General features: G+C 33.5%; 1 protein-coding gene across 3 annotated transcripts in view; it reads left to right on the forward strand.

Moving 5' to 3' along the window:
- Positions 1–16,181, forward strand: part of LOC124357729 (centrosomal protein of 164 kDa-like) — a 67,854-nt gene that overhangs the window by 31,384 nt on the left and 20,289 nt on the right. For 2 of the 3 annotated variants that reach the window (XM_046809738.1, XM_046809739.1), the window contains 8 exons: positions 4,881–5,026; positions 5,632–5,814; positions 7,184–7,325; positions 7,631–7,819; positions 10,866–10,963; positions 11,684–11,902; positions 12,480–12,727; positions 14,811–14,966. In XM_046809738.1, coding sequence (XP_046665694.1) covers positions 4,881–5,026; positions 5,632–5,814; positions 7,184–7,325; positions 7,631–7,819; positions 10,866–10,963; positions 11,684–11,902; positions 12,480–12,727; positions 14,811–14,966 — 1,381 coding nt within the window. Of the gene's footprint in view, positions 1–4,880; positions 5,027–5,631; positions 5,815–7,183; positions 7,326–7,630; positions 7,820–10,865; positions 10,964–11,683; positions 11,903–12,479; positions 12,728–14,202; positions 14,780–14,810; positions 14,967–16,181 lie in introns of those variants that run through there. The other variant, XM_046809740.1, reaches the window with a different exon arrangement.

Raw genomic sequence — 16,181 nt, forward strand, 5'->3', positions numbered from 1 at the left:
TCCTATCCACAAGAAAGGAGATAGGTCAAATATAAGCAATTATCGTCCAATCGCCCTTGTGGCTGTTATATCTAAAATAATTGAAAGTATTATGAAAAAAGCAAATTGTGAATTTTTTTGAGCATAACCACTTGTTTACACCTGCTCAGTACGGATTCAGGAATAACTTGACAACTGTTAAGGCAGTGGGAAAATGTTGTATCTCCATGTATTAGAAAGTTTTTGAAAACAAGGAAGAAGCCTGTGCACTACTTTTAGACTTAAGTAAAGCATTCGATATGGTACCTCATAATGAACTCATTACTATGGTGTTGAGCACAAGGAACTGTCTCTGTTCACTTCTTACCTGACTGATCGTTTGCAGTATGTGAGGGTGGGCACAGACCTGTCTAGTCTTAAGCATGTTACTTGTGGAGTGCCTCAGGGGTTCCGTCCTGGGCCCCTTCTTGTTTACTGTTTTTGTAAATGACTTGCCTGCCTTTGTGCCTAACAAAACCATACTCTATGCAGACGACACAACTCTGTTAACATCAGGTAAAGATCGTAACCTGAATAATGTAATTTTGAATTACATGAAAGAAAGATCCCACATATGGTTTCATGCAAACAAATTAAAGGTTAACCAAGAAAAAACAGAAAACATTGTATTTAGTTTAAGTAGTAGACCTAAAGGCTCTGAAAATAAATCTGTGAAACTTCTAGGAATTAATCTAGATTCTAGCCTTACTTGGGGTGTTCATACCAACTCACTCTGCTCTCACGCCTTTCTAGAGTTATCTTTTGTTTAAAGAAACTCTAGTTATGTACAAGTCCTAGTATACTTATCAATGCCTACTTTTCACTTTTTCACTCTCACCTTTTGTATGGCACTATTCTTTGGGGCAACTCTGCTGGTGCAAAGGAAGTATTTAAATGTCAAAAAAAAAGCTATTCGATGCCTTGTGAACATAAGTGAAAACAGATTCTTGTAAACCTTTTTTTATAGAGCTAGGCATACTAACGCTGCCAAAGTATTTACATTTTGCAAAGCCTGGTTTTTATCAAAGAAAATCTGACTTCGTTTAGCCTAAGAAACTCTGTACATTCTTATAATACCAGATCTGTAAACTTAATTGATGTGAAATATACTAGGCTGAGCAAATCCCAACATAGCTATATCTACATTGGTACAAAACTATTTAATAAGTTACCTCTCAACGCCAAAACAATGAGCACTAAGAACTTTAAGATAGGTTAATTAAGTGGCTAAAAGTGAAAGCCTTTTATTCAGTTGAGGAAGTTTATTTAAGTGATTTTTAATAACATTGAATGTTGAATTTTAAACTAGTTTTAAGGAATTTTTAATTAGTTGTAAATGTTGAATTTTAAAACTGGTTTTAAGGAATTTTAATTCGTTATAAGAAATGTGACAATTGATGTGGCCTAACTCATACCAGCTCTGACATTGTTAATACTTTTAAGTGGGACAACAATAAAGATTCTTGATTTCTTGAAAAGGGGTCTTTGTCACTGAGAAATGAGTCTAAAACCATACTAGACCATTACATTTGTTAACCTCTCAAATCTGAGACTTCTGTTAAATATGAGGGCTGTTTTTTAAGTAAGGGCCATTTTTTTTTTTAAATAAACAACAATTATTTTTTCAAAATACATTTATTTTCAGAATCTACATACTTTTTTTTATTTTTCTACATAGTTGCCTTGTTTGTTAAGGCACTTATCATATCTTAAAACTAAGTTTTGAAATCCCTCTTCAAAGAAATTTGCCGCCTGCTCTGACAACCAGGAGTTCACGGCCGTCTTGACTTCTTCGTCGTCATTGTAGCGCTTCCCGCCAAGATGATTTTTCAAGTACCGAAAAAGGTGGAAATCGCTCGGAGCAAGGTCGGGGCTGTACGGCGGCTTTGACTTTGACTGGAGATGTGTGCCGCCATTCCATGGACTGTTGCTTTGATTCAGGAGTGATATGGGATACCCATGTTTCATCTCCTGTGACAATTCGACTCAACATGTCGTCTCCTTCCTCGTCGTAGCGGGTCAAGAAAGTCAAAGAACTGCTTAATCTCTTTTTTTTGTGATCCTCAGTGAGGAGTTTGGGTACCCATCTTGAGCACAATTTTTTAAAGTTTAGGTTTTCTGACACAATTTTGTACAGTACTGACCTGGACACTTGAGGAAATTCCATAGAGAGAGTGGTTATCGGTCCACATGAAGTTTTGCGTCAACTGCAGTAACCAAATCTCCCGTGATCACAGATGGCCGACCTGAGCGATCTTCATCGTGGACATTTTTGCGGCCATCTTTAAATTCTCGGACCCATTTCCGCACTTTACCTTCACTCATTGCCTTGGTACCATACACCTCACAAAGCTGACGGTGAATGTCAGCAGCCGACATGTTTCTTGCAGTCAAAAATCGTATCACTGACCGAATCTCACACGTGGCGGGTGATTCGATAATCGTAAACATTTTAAAGATCCACAGTAATGCATACAGGTTAGCTACAGAGCTGCAACTGACATGAAGTTGTTCGCTAGGAATGCCGGGAGGCGGGGCGCACGCTTGTTACGGCAGGAACGCGAACTACTACCGTGTACGGGAGAACGGCCCTTACTTAAAAAACAGCCCCTGTATATGAGATTTGAGGGTTGTTCTCTGATTTTCTTTAGGCTAAGGAAAATAAACCCGAAGGGACTTTTACGTATTTTACAATTAGCAGGACATCCAGCTGTGTTCCACTCATTTGGTTTTCTGCAAGAGAGTTAGGAAGGTCTTTCAGTTAAATAGGCGAACTGAGGCCATAAAAACTGAATTTTGAAAAATTAGTCTACCTCAATTATGTCCTCTTAAAATTACTCTCCATTTGGTGCTATGGACTTATTCCATCTTCTTTTCCACTGTTAAAAACACCCTTAAAAGTCCTCAGCAGTTAGGTTTTTTTCAGTATTCTCGCTGTTTATTGTTTTATTTTGGTCCAAATAAATATTTCCAATGTTGTTCCCTCATCACTTTTGTATTTTGGGAATAGGAAAAAGTCGCAGGTGATGAGATCTGGCAAATAATGTGGATAATTAAAGATGTTGGTTGAATTTTTTTAACTGGCAAACAGTCATTGCTTAATGTACAATGAAGAATTGTTATGTTGAAGGATCCATCCATCGACTTGAGTCAAGTATGGTCACATATGATGCACGCAAGCGATCAACCCTATGAGTTAGAACTGCAATCAATTGAGAACTGTGAGTTAGTACTAAGCATTTACTGTTCGTCCTTCAGGAAGGAATTCTTGATGAACAACTGCTTCAACATGAAAAAAAAAACCCAGGACCATGACTGATTTTCGATCGTGTTTTTCTTGATTTTTTGATTCAAGGTTCATCTTTTGTTTTACACTACTTGCGATTTTAGTTCAATGTCATACTTGTTAAACCATAATTTGTCACCAGTGATTACTCTATTGAGAAATCCAGAATCCTTTTGAAGTGAATTTTTCCAGTCGGTAACACATTAAACTTTTTTCAACTTTTGATCTGGTGTCAGCAGCTTGGGTAAGATTTTTGCATTCGTTTTTGTAACCCCATGTGTTTGGTTAAAATAGTGTGCACTCTTAATTTTCTAGATTCAGTTCATCAGCTATCATTTGGACAGTTTTTCGTCGATCGGTAAGAACAAAGGCCTGTGCACTATCAGTGTTGTCAACACAGGTGGTTGAAGGTCATCCCAGTCTGCATCATCCATGGCGTTTTGTCGGCCATCTTTAAAAACCTTAATTCACTTGAAAATAGATTTTTTCCTCAGAGCATTATCACCACTGTAAACAGCTTTACAGTCTATGTAAAAATGAAGAGTTTGTTCATTAAATTTTCAAGTCTACAGATTAAATCTATCTTGAGATGCCCAGCGACATGGTCATCATCAAAGATGACGTTGCCTTGTAGAAATGACATTACATGCTAAATTTTAAGTCATAGTTTAATTCGTTCTTGAGATATCACCCTTAGTTGTAGACTGTATGCTAAATCCTATGGAAGGACATGCACCATCATCGAACTCTGTCTTGTCTATATACAAATATTGTCTATATACTGATACAACAGAGTATCAAAGGAACCAATAAAATGTAACAAAAGTCTAACCAACCAAATGAAGTTGTGTTCTCATTATTTCATCAGGTGCACAATTGAGAGTGCTCATTCATATCGAATCAACCCTTACCACATTGCTCTACATTATGTGTAAAAAAACTCGGTTGCTCCACCATGATTTGGGATCATGTCAGAAACATCGTAGTGCATCCAATTGTGCACCTGATGAGACAATGAGAACATCACTTCATCTGTATTACATTTGTTTGTAGTCTAGATGTCTCTGATATTGAGTTCGTTTAGAGCTTCTTTGTTATTGACTGTTTTGGATCTCTTCAGACGGATGTTGATTCCTGATTCCAGGAGTCAAGTCTGTCACAGTGTTAGACTTCAGACGCTGCACTGAGTGGAAGGTGAAATGGAGCTTAACTTAACATTCGTATTGAATCAAGCAGCAACAGCTTTACATGAAGGAGCAAGAATGTGTGGGTTGCTCATTTCTGTCATTGTCATTCTTGCAGGAAGAGAGTACGCTAGAAATGCAGAAGGAGTTACAGCGTCAAGAATATCTAGAGAGGCAACGGATTTACATGGAGGAGGTTCAAGAAAGTGTGGCTCATTACAAGGAAAATTGTTATCTCAGTCATTGTTGTTCTTGCAGGAATAGAGTGTGCTGGAAATGCAGGAGTTACAGCGTCAAGAATCTCTAGAGAGGCAACAGATTTACATGGAGGTGCAAGAAAGTGTGGCTCATTACAAGGAAAATTGTTATCTCTGTCATTGTTTTTATTGCAGGAAGAGAGTACGCTGGAAATGCAGAAGGAGCTACAGCGTCAAGAATCTCTAGAGAGGCAACGACTTTACATGGAGGTGCAAGAAAGTGTGGCTCATTACAAGGCAGAATTGGAGGCAGAAAAAGAAGATAGGGAAAAACATCTCAGGTAAACTAATTGTTTTTGTTTCTCATAGAAATGTTTGTAGATAGTTTAATAATAAATTCTCAGTGTAGAATAAATAAAATATTTATTCAAAGATATGATTTTTTTTAAACTTTTGGTTTACTTTAACTTTGGTCAAGATTAATACAGAACAACAAAAATTGAATGTCGAGTAGTCATTTCTGATAGAAACATCTGTAAATATTTGGTAATAGCTTTGGATTGTTCGGGAAAAGGGACATAGGGTTTTCAGCTTGGATTAATGTACTGTTAATTGGTGACACATTACCTTAGTGACATTTGGCTTTATTGTTTTATTAGTAATGTACCCAATTATTAGTACCTATCTTTACTTGATGAAATCCTCACACAGATGTTTCATACTCAAAGTGAACAGAATGTCTGTACGTCTAAAAAACCTAGAAACCCTTAATAAAAAATCTTAAAAACAATGTAATTTCATAACAACACTGTTACAACAAACAGGTTGTTCTTAACAAACATTCTTCAATATTAGCATTTAGAGGATTTAATATTTCAGCAATGAAATAGTAGTAGTTTTAATCATTACATTTGATTGTTAAAATAATTGTTATTTTTTATTATAGAAACAATTGTGAGGACTATCTCAGAGAACTAGAACAAATTCTTGACAAAGAAAAAGATGCAAAAGTGAACAAGATTAAGGAAGACCATGAAACATTTTTAAAAGATCAAGAAAAGAAAATCAATGAGGAAAAGTTTCAGTTTGAAGAAGAAACTAAAATTAGGTTAAAAACAAGTTCTTCACAGTAAGTATTTCTCAGTAATATGGATTAGTTGTGGGACGTCTAAACGTAAATAAATCAATATTATATTTTGAAATAAACATGCCATATTTTGAGATTATTATAATTAAAGAGGACAGAAAGAAAGACCAGTTTAACATAAGAGTTTTTATAAGATAGGAAGAGGAGCCTTACGTTTACCAAATTGAAAGATATCCATTTTCTTCTTAAGATATAGCCATTAAAAAGAACACATATGGTCACTTTATCAATGACAGTGAGATTCTGAATTTCACTGTAGAACAGCTATATTTCAGCCCTTGTATAGCTGTGTAGCAATCTGGTGTCGGACAGTAATAGTAAATTCAAATTTTTACTCTCATGTGATTGAGAGTAAAACTTCCTCTCCCCTCCCTAATTGATCCGAGCTGTTGAAGATGATGAAGGAGAAAAAGATATCCGGTTCTAAAAGTACGAATGTAGAACTTGTACGAGAAATTTTCCTGAGATCAGTCTCTTCTCCAGTCAAGAGGATATCATCAGGCCAAATAGTTACCAAATTTGAATGCTTGTAATTTTATTGTAAGACAACTTAGAAGTACAAAATTATAAAAAACTTTGCCCTAAAACCGTGAATATCTTAAGAAAGAAATTGCTCTAGATGGTGCTGAAAATGTACCAGGAATTCATAGCAAGATTTATTTAAATTTTGGGAGAAGCTTTGCAGTGAAGACTCTATTGTTTAGTGGAACAAAACTATTATATAATTTGTTGGAGGAAGGTAATGTAAAATGGGGTAGCATACATAATTCACAAACAATAATCTATGTCCGCCTCTGTTTGCATGCGACTAACTACTGTAATAACAGGAGTCTTTATACCAAACCCAATATTTGGCTGTCCAATATTCCTTATTGACAAACAATTGGTTTCAAAAGACATCTATTTACCATAGCAGTAAATTGATGTATTTGTAAGAACAATTAATTGTATGCTACTCTAATGTTATATGTTAACAAAATAATTCTATTGTTAGCATAATCTTTAGTTTTACAAATTTTCCATGGTTTTATAAAACTTTTGCATTATCTTGCTTGCTCTGAGGTATATTACTCTAACTATGTCTTTTGTCTACATGAGGTTAGTGACCATACAATATGAAGTAAACCAATATAATTATTGGATATAATTGGTTGATACAAGTGAACATAACTGTGGCTTATAAAAATAAAATAAAAAGTTTTCAACAAGAATTTTATTCATATGTGTTTACTCTATTTAATATTATTTATATGTTGTTAACTTATATAATTTTAAAAAGTTACAAAATATTATCCATTAAGTTGTAGTTTTTTGAGTGAGTGTGTGCTTCATTTTTATAAATTGGTTGTAGGTTGGAAAAGATTATGATGGATCTAAAACAAAAGGAAGAGAAAGAAGTGCTTAGGCTGACAGAAGAGAGCAATAAACGAATTGATTCTTATAGACAGAAAATAGAAATGGAACAAGCAGAACAGGAAAAGAAACATAAACAAGTAAGAATCTCTAGTTTTTACTGAATTTATTTTCAAACAGTGGTGCTCTTGCTGTTGAAATTATTACTATAGTGTATTTCAAAGTAGAGATGTGCAGTCTCTCAGTGATCTCTTTGTTAGTTTTACTTCTAGGCAACAGTGAAGATCATTTGGGTAAACTTCTTCAGTATCATGCCTTTTCATTCTGGTCAGGTAGAACCTGTTAACAGAAACTAGTAGTAAAGTGTTCAGTAAACTTACTAAAAATATAGAATTCAAGTAATGTAAATTTTAAACATTGTACTAGTTGAGTTTTTTTCTGGCAGGAATTGGAAATAGTAGAAGCAGAATACAAAAGAGACTTAGCTAAGAAACAGAGTGAGCTGGAAAGATTGAAGGAGGACCATGAGGCAGCTTTAGCTGTGGTACGTTCTCAGCAAGATCAGGCAATCGCTCAGCTAACAGCACAACACTGCAAGAACTTCCAGCAGCTTCAGGAGCAGTGTCATCAGGAGGTACTCTTCCTAGATACACTAATTTGTTATATTGGGGTATTTAAATGGCTTAGAACTGACATAAAATCTTCATACGCTGTAAAGAAATCACATAATATCTCTGAAATGCTCAATTAAAAAAAATTTAATATTTTAGTTTGTCAAGGTTTTTTCAAGTTTTTTTTGGTGTCTAAATTAGTTAAAACAATATTTCTTTTGAAATTTAGTATTGCCTGCATAGATATATGAACAGTGTAGTAATAATATATATATATATATATATATATATATATATATATATAAAATATTCAGTTTATTTTACTTTCTAATTATTTACACAAGGTTTAAAATTAGTACAGTATCTAATTGGTTTTTACGTTGGCGTAGTGATAATGTGAATGTTGAGTTTGCTCTAAGGCCACCTTCCTTTTAGTGCAGGGTCTGAAATCTGCCTAAGAGGAAGGTAAATTGGAAAAAAACTCAACATTCACATTTAATCAACCCTTCACACCATAGCTGCACATTGTGTCTAGTAATAAAGTCAAAGTCAAAAAATCTTTATTCGTTTTAGATACAATGATGTAACATTTGAATAGTGTCAGTTTAAACTAGCTAAAAACTAATATAAAATAAGCCTATAATCAAACTAAAATAAAACTACCTGATTTGCAAATCAAAATATTCATCTAATGAATATAAAGCCTTGTCATCAAGTATGCCTTAAGCTTTCTTTTAAATATTTTATGTTCTGTTTCTTGTTTGATAGCAAGTGGAATGGATTTAAGAAATTTGGATCCAATGTATGTTGGTGTTTTTTTGTAAAAATCTAGCCTATATGGTGAGGTATTAAAATATCATTTTTATTACGTGTATTATTCAAATGAATTACGTTGGTCATACCAGTATTTAAGTTTTTAATTTTTAGAACACATAATTGTATCCATTATATTATTGACCGTAGACAGTTAAAATTTTGAATTCCTTAAAATATTCTTTCACAGAAATCATTTATTTTTTAGTCCTAACATAATTCTCAGAGATTTTTTCTGTATCCGGAAAATTTCATCAAGATTTGATTGATTTTTTTTGTAGCACCATACAAACAGAGGCCATATGCAATATAAGAGAAATAGATTGTCCTCAATGTATCAGTGCTACAGATAAAAGACATCTTTGTCAAAGCATAAATTCCCGAGTTTAATTTTGTAATTAACAATTGTACGTGTTGATCCCAATTGAGATTTTCATCAATAGTCAGACCTAAGAATTTGGTACTCTGATTTTTTGTTACTAGTTGGTTATTTACTATGATCATTGGCTCAATTACTTTCTTTTTTTTGTTGGGTTTTAAAAGATATATAATTTGTTTTATTTATATTTAATTTTAAATTGTTTTCATTTAAAAAGAATTAATGTTATTCAATTCCAAATATGAAAGCCTCTCTATCTCATCTATTGAATTAGATGATAGTTTGAGGTTTGCATCATCTGTATATAAACACAGGTTTTCCTGGGGAATGTGTTTTAAGCTAAGGTGCATATCTTTCAAAGTAACACAAGAATAGCAATGGTCCTAAAATTGAACCCTGCGGAACTCCAAAAACGATTTTTTTTAAGTTTGGAGGATACTCTCTGAAGATTTTATTTGGTAAGGATATCGAAGAAATTTCTACATATTGAAATCTATTATTAAGGTAAGATTGAAACCATTTTAAATTTGTTGAATTTATTCCTAAAAAATTTAATTTCTTAATTAAAATTGAGTGGTCTACGCTATCTAAAGCCTTCGAAAGGTCCATAAAAATACCTTCCTCTTTATCAACAGAATCTATTATCGACTCTAAATATTGTACTGCAGCACTTATTGTTGATCTACCAGTACGGAATCCATGCTGGTTATCGCCTAATAGATTATGTTCCTCTAAAAAACGCCATTAGCTGAGTGTGAACGATTCTTTCATAAATTTTTGATGTTGAGGGAAGTAGAGATACTGGACGGTAATTTGACATTTCTTTTATTTCAAATTACACCAGTTAAACAATTATGAAATAGTAATAAAAGATAACAAGATAATACTTTGCCTTGGTTGCGTAGTAAAATTAAAAAAAAAAAAAAACCACTCATATATATCTTTATACTATATAAAACATATAGTTTATACTTAGTGTAAACATTTTATTACAGAAATGAATATCCCATTTCAAAGTAGATAACCTGCACAACAGTCAATAATAGTAGGGTATTAGTTTACAAACAAACTAAGATGTGTACAGCAGCTGATTATCACGAGCAAGTATTTCCATTTAGAGCTGGGCCATTGAGAGTGCTTCTGGACTGATAAAACAAACAAAAGGTTGAGTTATAACTGCAGTTGGATGTTATGATGAGTAAAGCTACACATTTCACCTCACTAAAACACCAATGAAGCATTCTCATGCATTCTGATAGACATTTTAGAGAACATTAATACAATGCATTGTCCTGAAATTCCATGATATATTCCGCATGTTAGATTTAATCAGCGAGATATTACACATACAGAGAGTTAATTATATACCCTAACTTGCTTTATTACCTCTGTATGTTGTTTGTGTAATAACCCATACCTTATAGATTTTAAAATAAATCTTAATAATCTTGCACAAATGTGTGTCTTATCAAGACAAACTTGGTGCTAAACAACATTGTTATTTGATTAGAAATTGCACCCACTTATATCTCATTTTGATTTTACAAATAATGATATAACAGCAAATCATTCAGGAAGCATACATTTTAACCAGTAATGTGAATTTAATGTTTAATATTTAGTTTATTAGGTTCACTCATAAGAAATTATATTTAAATTTAAGATATTAAAAAATTAAAAATGCATAAAAATGTTGAACTTTCAAAAGTGTAAAATCTTTATATTGTTTTTAGGAATCAAAATATTATATGATGAATATGATCATTACCTCTAGTAATGTCATTTTAACAATTTGGTTGTTACTTCCTATATAATGTATTTATCAAAATACCAGTTTTTGAAAACTGTATTTTAATGTAACATGTATCTGTCTGCAGGAGGAGTTAATGAGAAAGAGGCATTCAGAGAAAATGGATGCTTTAAACGCACAACTAAGCAAGATGTCCGAGAAAGAGGATATTACTCAAATAAATAGGTGAGAGACTGAAGATTATTGTTTGTTAATGGTTGACTGTTTACATTTGAGGTGAATATTAATTTTAATGTGATTGTGTAAAGTGGAAGTGATATAAGACATTCTGCAGAGCTATACTGGTATCAGTCCGATCCTGCCCTTATCATTTAATTGCTCTGATTGGTAACCAACCAGAGTCAGGTCAGCTGCTTTATTAGCACGTCTGGTCCAAACTGTTGATCCGGTCCTGGTGGTACAAGATACTGAAATAATTGGTGGTCAGCTACCATACTTTATCAGTAACACACATAAAACATGAAAGAAAAACAGTGTAGAAATGACTAATTATGGTGAGCACCTCAAGCCTTAATCTGCAGAATAAAACTTCTCCACTTATTCAATAAATGAAAATATATTTATAAAATTTCTCTCATTTTATGTGAAATTTATTTTTTTTGTAATGTGTCCATCTGAGTTTTTTAGTAACTGTAGAATCTTTAACAGTATGTATAAATGTACATTTTATTAAGAATTGTTTGAGCTCAAAATACCATTACTAATTTAACATTGAAGATTAAATTCAGAACATTTTCCCACTAATTTGTTTAATCTTTTTCATGATACATATCAATAATGAAACAAGGAATTTTTTATATAAAGTCTGAGTCCTGTACTGTGTAATATAACAGTTGTTTTGAAGTTAAACATACTATTATTATTACTATGTTGTTGTTTCTGCAGAGAATTCGAGAAGGTTCGGTGTGAGAAACGTTTGCTGGAGGACAAGTACAAATCACTCAAAGAGAAATACATGAGACTGAAGAACGAAGTCCGGCTGTCAATGGAGAGGAAACGTCAGGCCAAGTTAAACAGGCAACTACAGCAGAGAGACACTGCTTCTACCACTGAGGACACAACAGAGAGATCAACAGACCATGGCAAGCCTCCTCTAGCCCGCAAGTACGAGTCAACATAGCAGTTTTCAAAAGTTATCTTATTGGTTTGTTATTGATCACAAAAATGATAGTGCAAGTTTAACTTCTGGCTGTGGTATGAAATTTAACAAATTTTGTTCTCCATGAAGATGAGTTACTGGAAGTAACTCACCTTCTTAACACACCCACAGGGTATGTGGCAAACGATTTTAGTAAAAAAAAAATAGTCAAACTAATAAAATTACACCATCATTATATTATAAGATTCTCATTGTATTTAGTTTGTTTAATCCATCTTAATTATTAATACTGAATATTAATTAATCTCGTTCAAATATATTCATTCAAAACCAAAGGTAACCTAATTTGCAACTAAATTATTAAAATTTTATTTGGTTTCTATAATTAGTTGAGATTAAAAAAAATGTTTTAAGACATTTTAATGAAAGAAACATAACTTATATAGATTTAAAAAATTCATTTTTTGTCTCATCTTAAATTATTTAGAAGCTCAATTTTGTCTCAAAAATAGTTGTAATGAATAGTAAATTTACATGTTGCTTAAAACTATCGGATGGTTTGTTTATTTTATCTAATTTCAGAAAGTTACCTGCTCCGCTGTCTTCAGATGAAGCAACAGGTGAAAATGCTAATGGAACACCTAAAACTATAAAACGGCGACCAAAACACGTGTCTTCAGTGACAACATCATCGGTCTCTGCAACGGCCGAGTCCAGCAGCACACCTCCTGCCAAGCCAAAAAACGTATGGAATCCTTCCCCCCACCAGCGGAGGGAAGGAGCATCGTTGGCTGAAGATAACCACACTTCAGTCTCGGAGGAAATACAGAGTAAGAATGATTTTATAATTTTAGACTGTTTTATTGAATTAACTACACTATTTAAGACTAGTTCCAACAATTATTTGTGTGTAATGTGAAATAGCTTCTTCAAATTGCAATATTTTTATGGTGTGAATAAGCATTTTAGTTTTAGACTACACACTTGGCTGAAGGTGCATTCTGGTCTTGTGCAGGTGAGGCCAGAGTGCACCTATGTTCACTAAGGAATTGAGTTACACCTGAACTAATATGACATTTTTCAAGAATTACTGTTTGAATATATTAAACCCTTCAAACTGCTACCTTTTATAGTTTTTCCTACAATGCAACTCGCAATGCTCCCACCACATTAATTGATTTATCTTTTTATTTGGGAGTGGATTTTGGAAACAGGTTCCACCAAATAATTGATGTTATCAATCAATAACTGGTTTGTGGAACATGTATTCAATAAATTAATACTTTATTAATAAATAGATTTTTAAACTTTAAATTTTAAACATGCAAAATAAACTAAACACATTTTAAAAATTAACTAGAAATATAAACGAAACTGTAATAATTTGTGTTTTGGGATACATATTTGAAGTTGCATTCATGGAATGTGTAAACAAACAATTTTTAGAGATATTAACTTCACTTCCATGTTCAGTTATCCATACAGATGATCTGCATGGTTTTCAGCAAGCTTCTCTGAAAGTAGAAGATGAAATATAACATAGACAGAGATAGAAGATGAAACTTTTTGAGTATTATAAGTATGGTGAGAGTTCAAATTTACACTATGGTTAACGGGAAATAACAACTATTATTTGGAATGTTGAAATGTTCTTTCAACTTATCTGTTATGATTCTTATCCCTGGATTTGCATGTTAAAATGATTTGTGTATTGGTTTCCACATCTTCTTGTTGTACTGACATATAAAAAGAGCCTGTTTGCTGTTTGAATTTAGTTTTGCTGAATAACTATCGATAATCTTGTTATCGATTAGTAAAATTTGATCATCTAATAATTAATTATTTAGGGACACTTGCTAGCAAGTCTTCTTTTCTTTTTGGTTGTAGTGTAATGAACTAAGTTTACTCTTGTAACAGTAAATGTTTCAAACATTAACTCTGGTTTGGTTTCATACAAAATAAAGCAAATAATGTTGAAAGTACATAAATTTATAAAAAGTATGAAAGTATTTCTACAAATTATATGTAAAATAAATGTAAATGATCCTATTAAATGTAGCTGCACCGAAGGATTTGAATGTTTAGAGTGTTGAATATAAAGAGTTTTCACAGCTTTATACATACTACATTAGATTAAATACTCAGAGCCTGTCAGTTGGTGCTATCGATTAGTGAAAATAAATTGACATGTCAGTGCGAGTGTATGAATAACTTGTACTGTGTATATTCTCCACTTGGTCTTCAAAGTATATGCAAATGTCTACTGAAGAGTAGGTACAATAATTACATATGTTTCATTACACAGTGGAGCAGGATGATTATGGAGAGAAGTGGACACAGTCTGCTCTCAGTCCGTTGGATAACTTGTACTGTGTATATTCTCCACGTGGTCTTCAAAGTATATGCAAATGTCTACTGAAGAGTAGGTACAATAATTACATATGTTTCATTACACAGTGGAGCAGGATGATTATGGAGAGAAGTGGACACAGTCTGCTCTCAGTCCGTTGGATAACTTGTACTGTGTATATTCTCCACGTGGTCTTCAAAGTATATGCAAATGTCTACTGAAGAGTAGGTACAATAATTACATATGTTTCATTACACAGTGGAGCAGGATGATTATGGAGAGAAGTGGACACAGTCTGCTCTCAGTCCGTTGGATAACTTGTACTGTGTATATTCTCCACGTGGTCTTCAAAGTATATGCAAATGTCTACTGAAGAGTAGGTACAATAATTACATATGTTTCATTACACAGTGGAGCAGGATGATTATGGAGAGAAGTGGACACAGTCTGCTCTCAGTCCGTTGGATAACTTGTACTGTGTATATTCTCCACTTGGTCTTCAAAGTATATGCAAATGTCTACTGAAGAGTAGGTACAATAATTACATATGTTTCATTACACAGTGGAGCAGGATGATTATGGAGAGAAGTGGACACAGTCTGCTCTCAGTCCGTTGGATAACTTGCGCAAACAGTTGGAGAAACTGGATGATCTGGAGGAGCAGTTTCCCACCTCGGTCCATATGGATACATACCTCAGATATCCTTTCTCTGGACCTGGTAAGTAGTGCATGTGATTTTACCACAAGAAATCTTTGCTAATCACTCTCAATAATAATTTATTATGTGTTGTAGCAGATTATTCAAAATACAAAGAAATTTAACTGTCTTCAAAGCATGCTGGTATGAGCATTTCCTGCTGACAAACCATCACCTAAACTATAACACTTGCCCTTAGTTTGATTAATTACTTCAGCCGAAGAATTATTGTAAGTTTAGATGAGTTTTGTCATTAAAACCAAAAGTTGTTACCAGATTTCATAAAAATCAACTAAAAAAATACTGTTTTTATAATGAGAGTATGCAGAATGATGCAGAACGCACACTTATAATTATATTTGTTTATGAATATTTATAAAGTTAAATAAAATTACTCATTCCTTGTTTTAGAGGTTGTGATTAGTAAAGTTTACTATCAATACGTTTTGAATAAATGATGTGTACTATTTGTACATATTAATGCAATCTAAAATACGGGGTGTCTATAAAAGAACTCCGGGGTTTTAAGACAAAATATTTTAATAAAGTAAAAAACGTACATACATGTTTTATACATGATTAGAAAGCTTACATTTTCAAGATTTTTTAACAACTTAGTAAAGTTCAATGTGAGCTCCGTTAGTGGCACGGCACACGTCGAAACGGTATTCTACCTCTTCCCATGTCCTGGCGAGCATGTCTGGGGGAACGGACGCCACGCAATTCACTATTCGTTCCCTGAGATGGCGAACATTTCGAATTTTCTCCGCATAAACAAGATTCTTGATATGCCCCCAGAAGAAAAAGTTCAACGGAGTCATATCAGGGCTCCTTAGTGGCCATGGAATAGGTCCTTCCCTTCCAATCCACCTGTTACCGAAACGAGCGTCCAGTGACTCACGCACACGCAAACTGAAGTGTGGCGGCGCCCCATCTTGTTGGAAGTAAACTAAACCTTTCTCCGCCTCAATGTCATCCAACTGAGGATAAACATACTCCTCTTAACATGTCACAATAGACATCACCATTGATATTCCTTTCGGCAAAAATGAAGGGACCTATGACTGTCATGCATAAGAGCACACCAAACATTCACTTTGGGCGTGTCACGTTCGTACTCAATAAACTCATGGGGCGGCTGTGAACCCCAAATTCTGCAATTATGCCTGTTTACAGTTCCGTTCACATAAAAAGTAGCTTCATCACTAAAAACCACACTTAAAAAAAAAAAATTAT

Source organism: Homalodisca vitripennis, chromosome 3 (genome assembly GCF_021130785.1).
Source record: "Homalodisca vitripennis isolate AUS2020 chromosome 3, UT_GWSS_2.1, whole genome shotgun sequence".
Classification (NCBI taxonomy): domain Eukaryota; kingdom Metazoa; phylum Arthropoda; class Insecta; order Hemiptera; family Cicadellidae; genus Homalodisca; species Homalodisca vitripennis.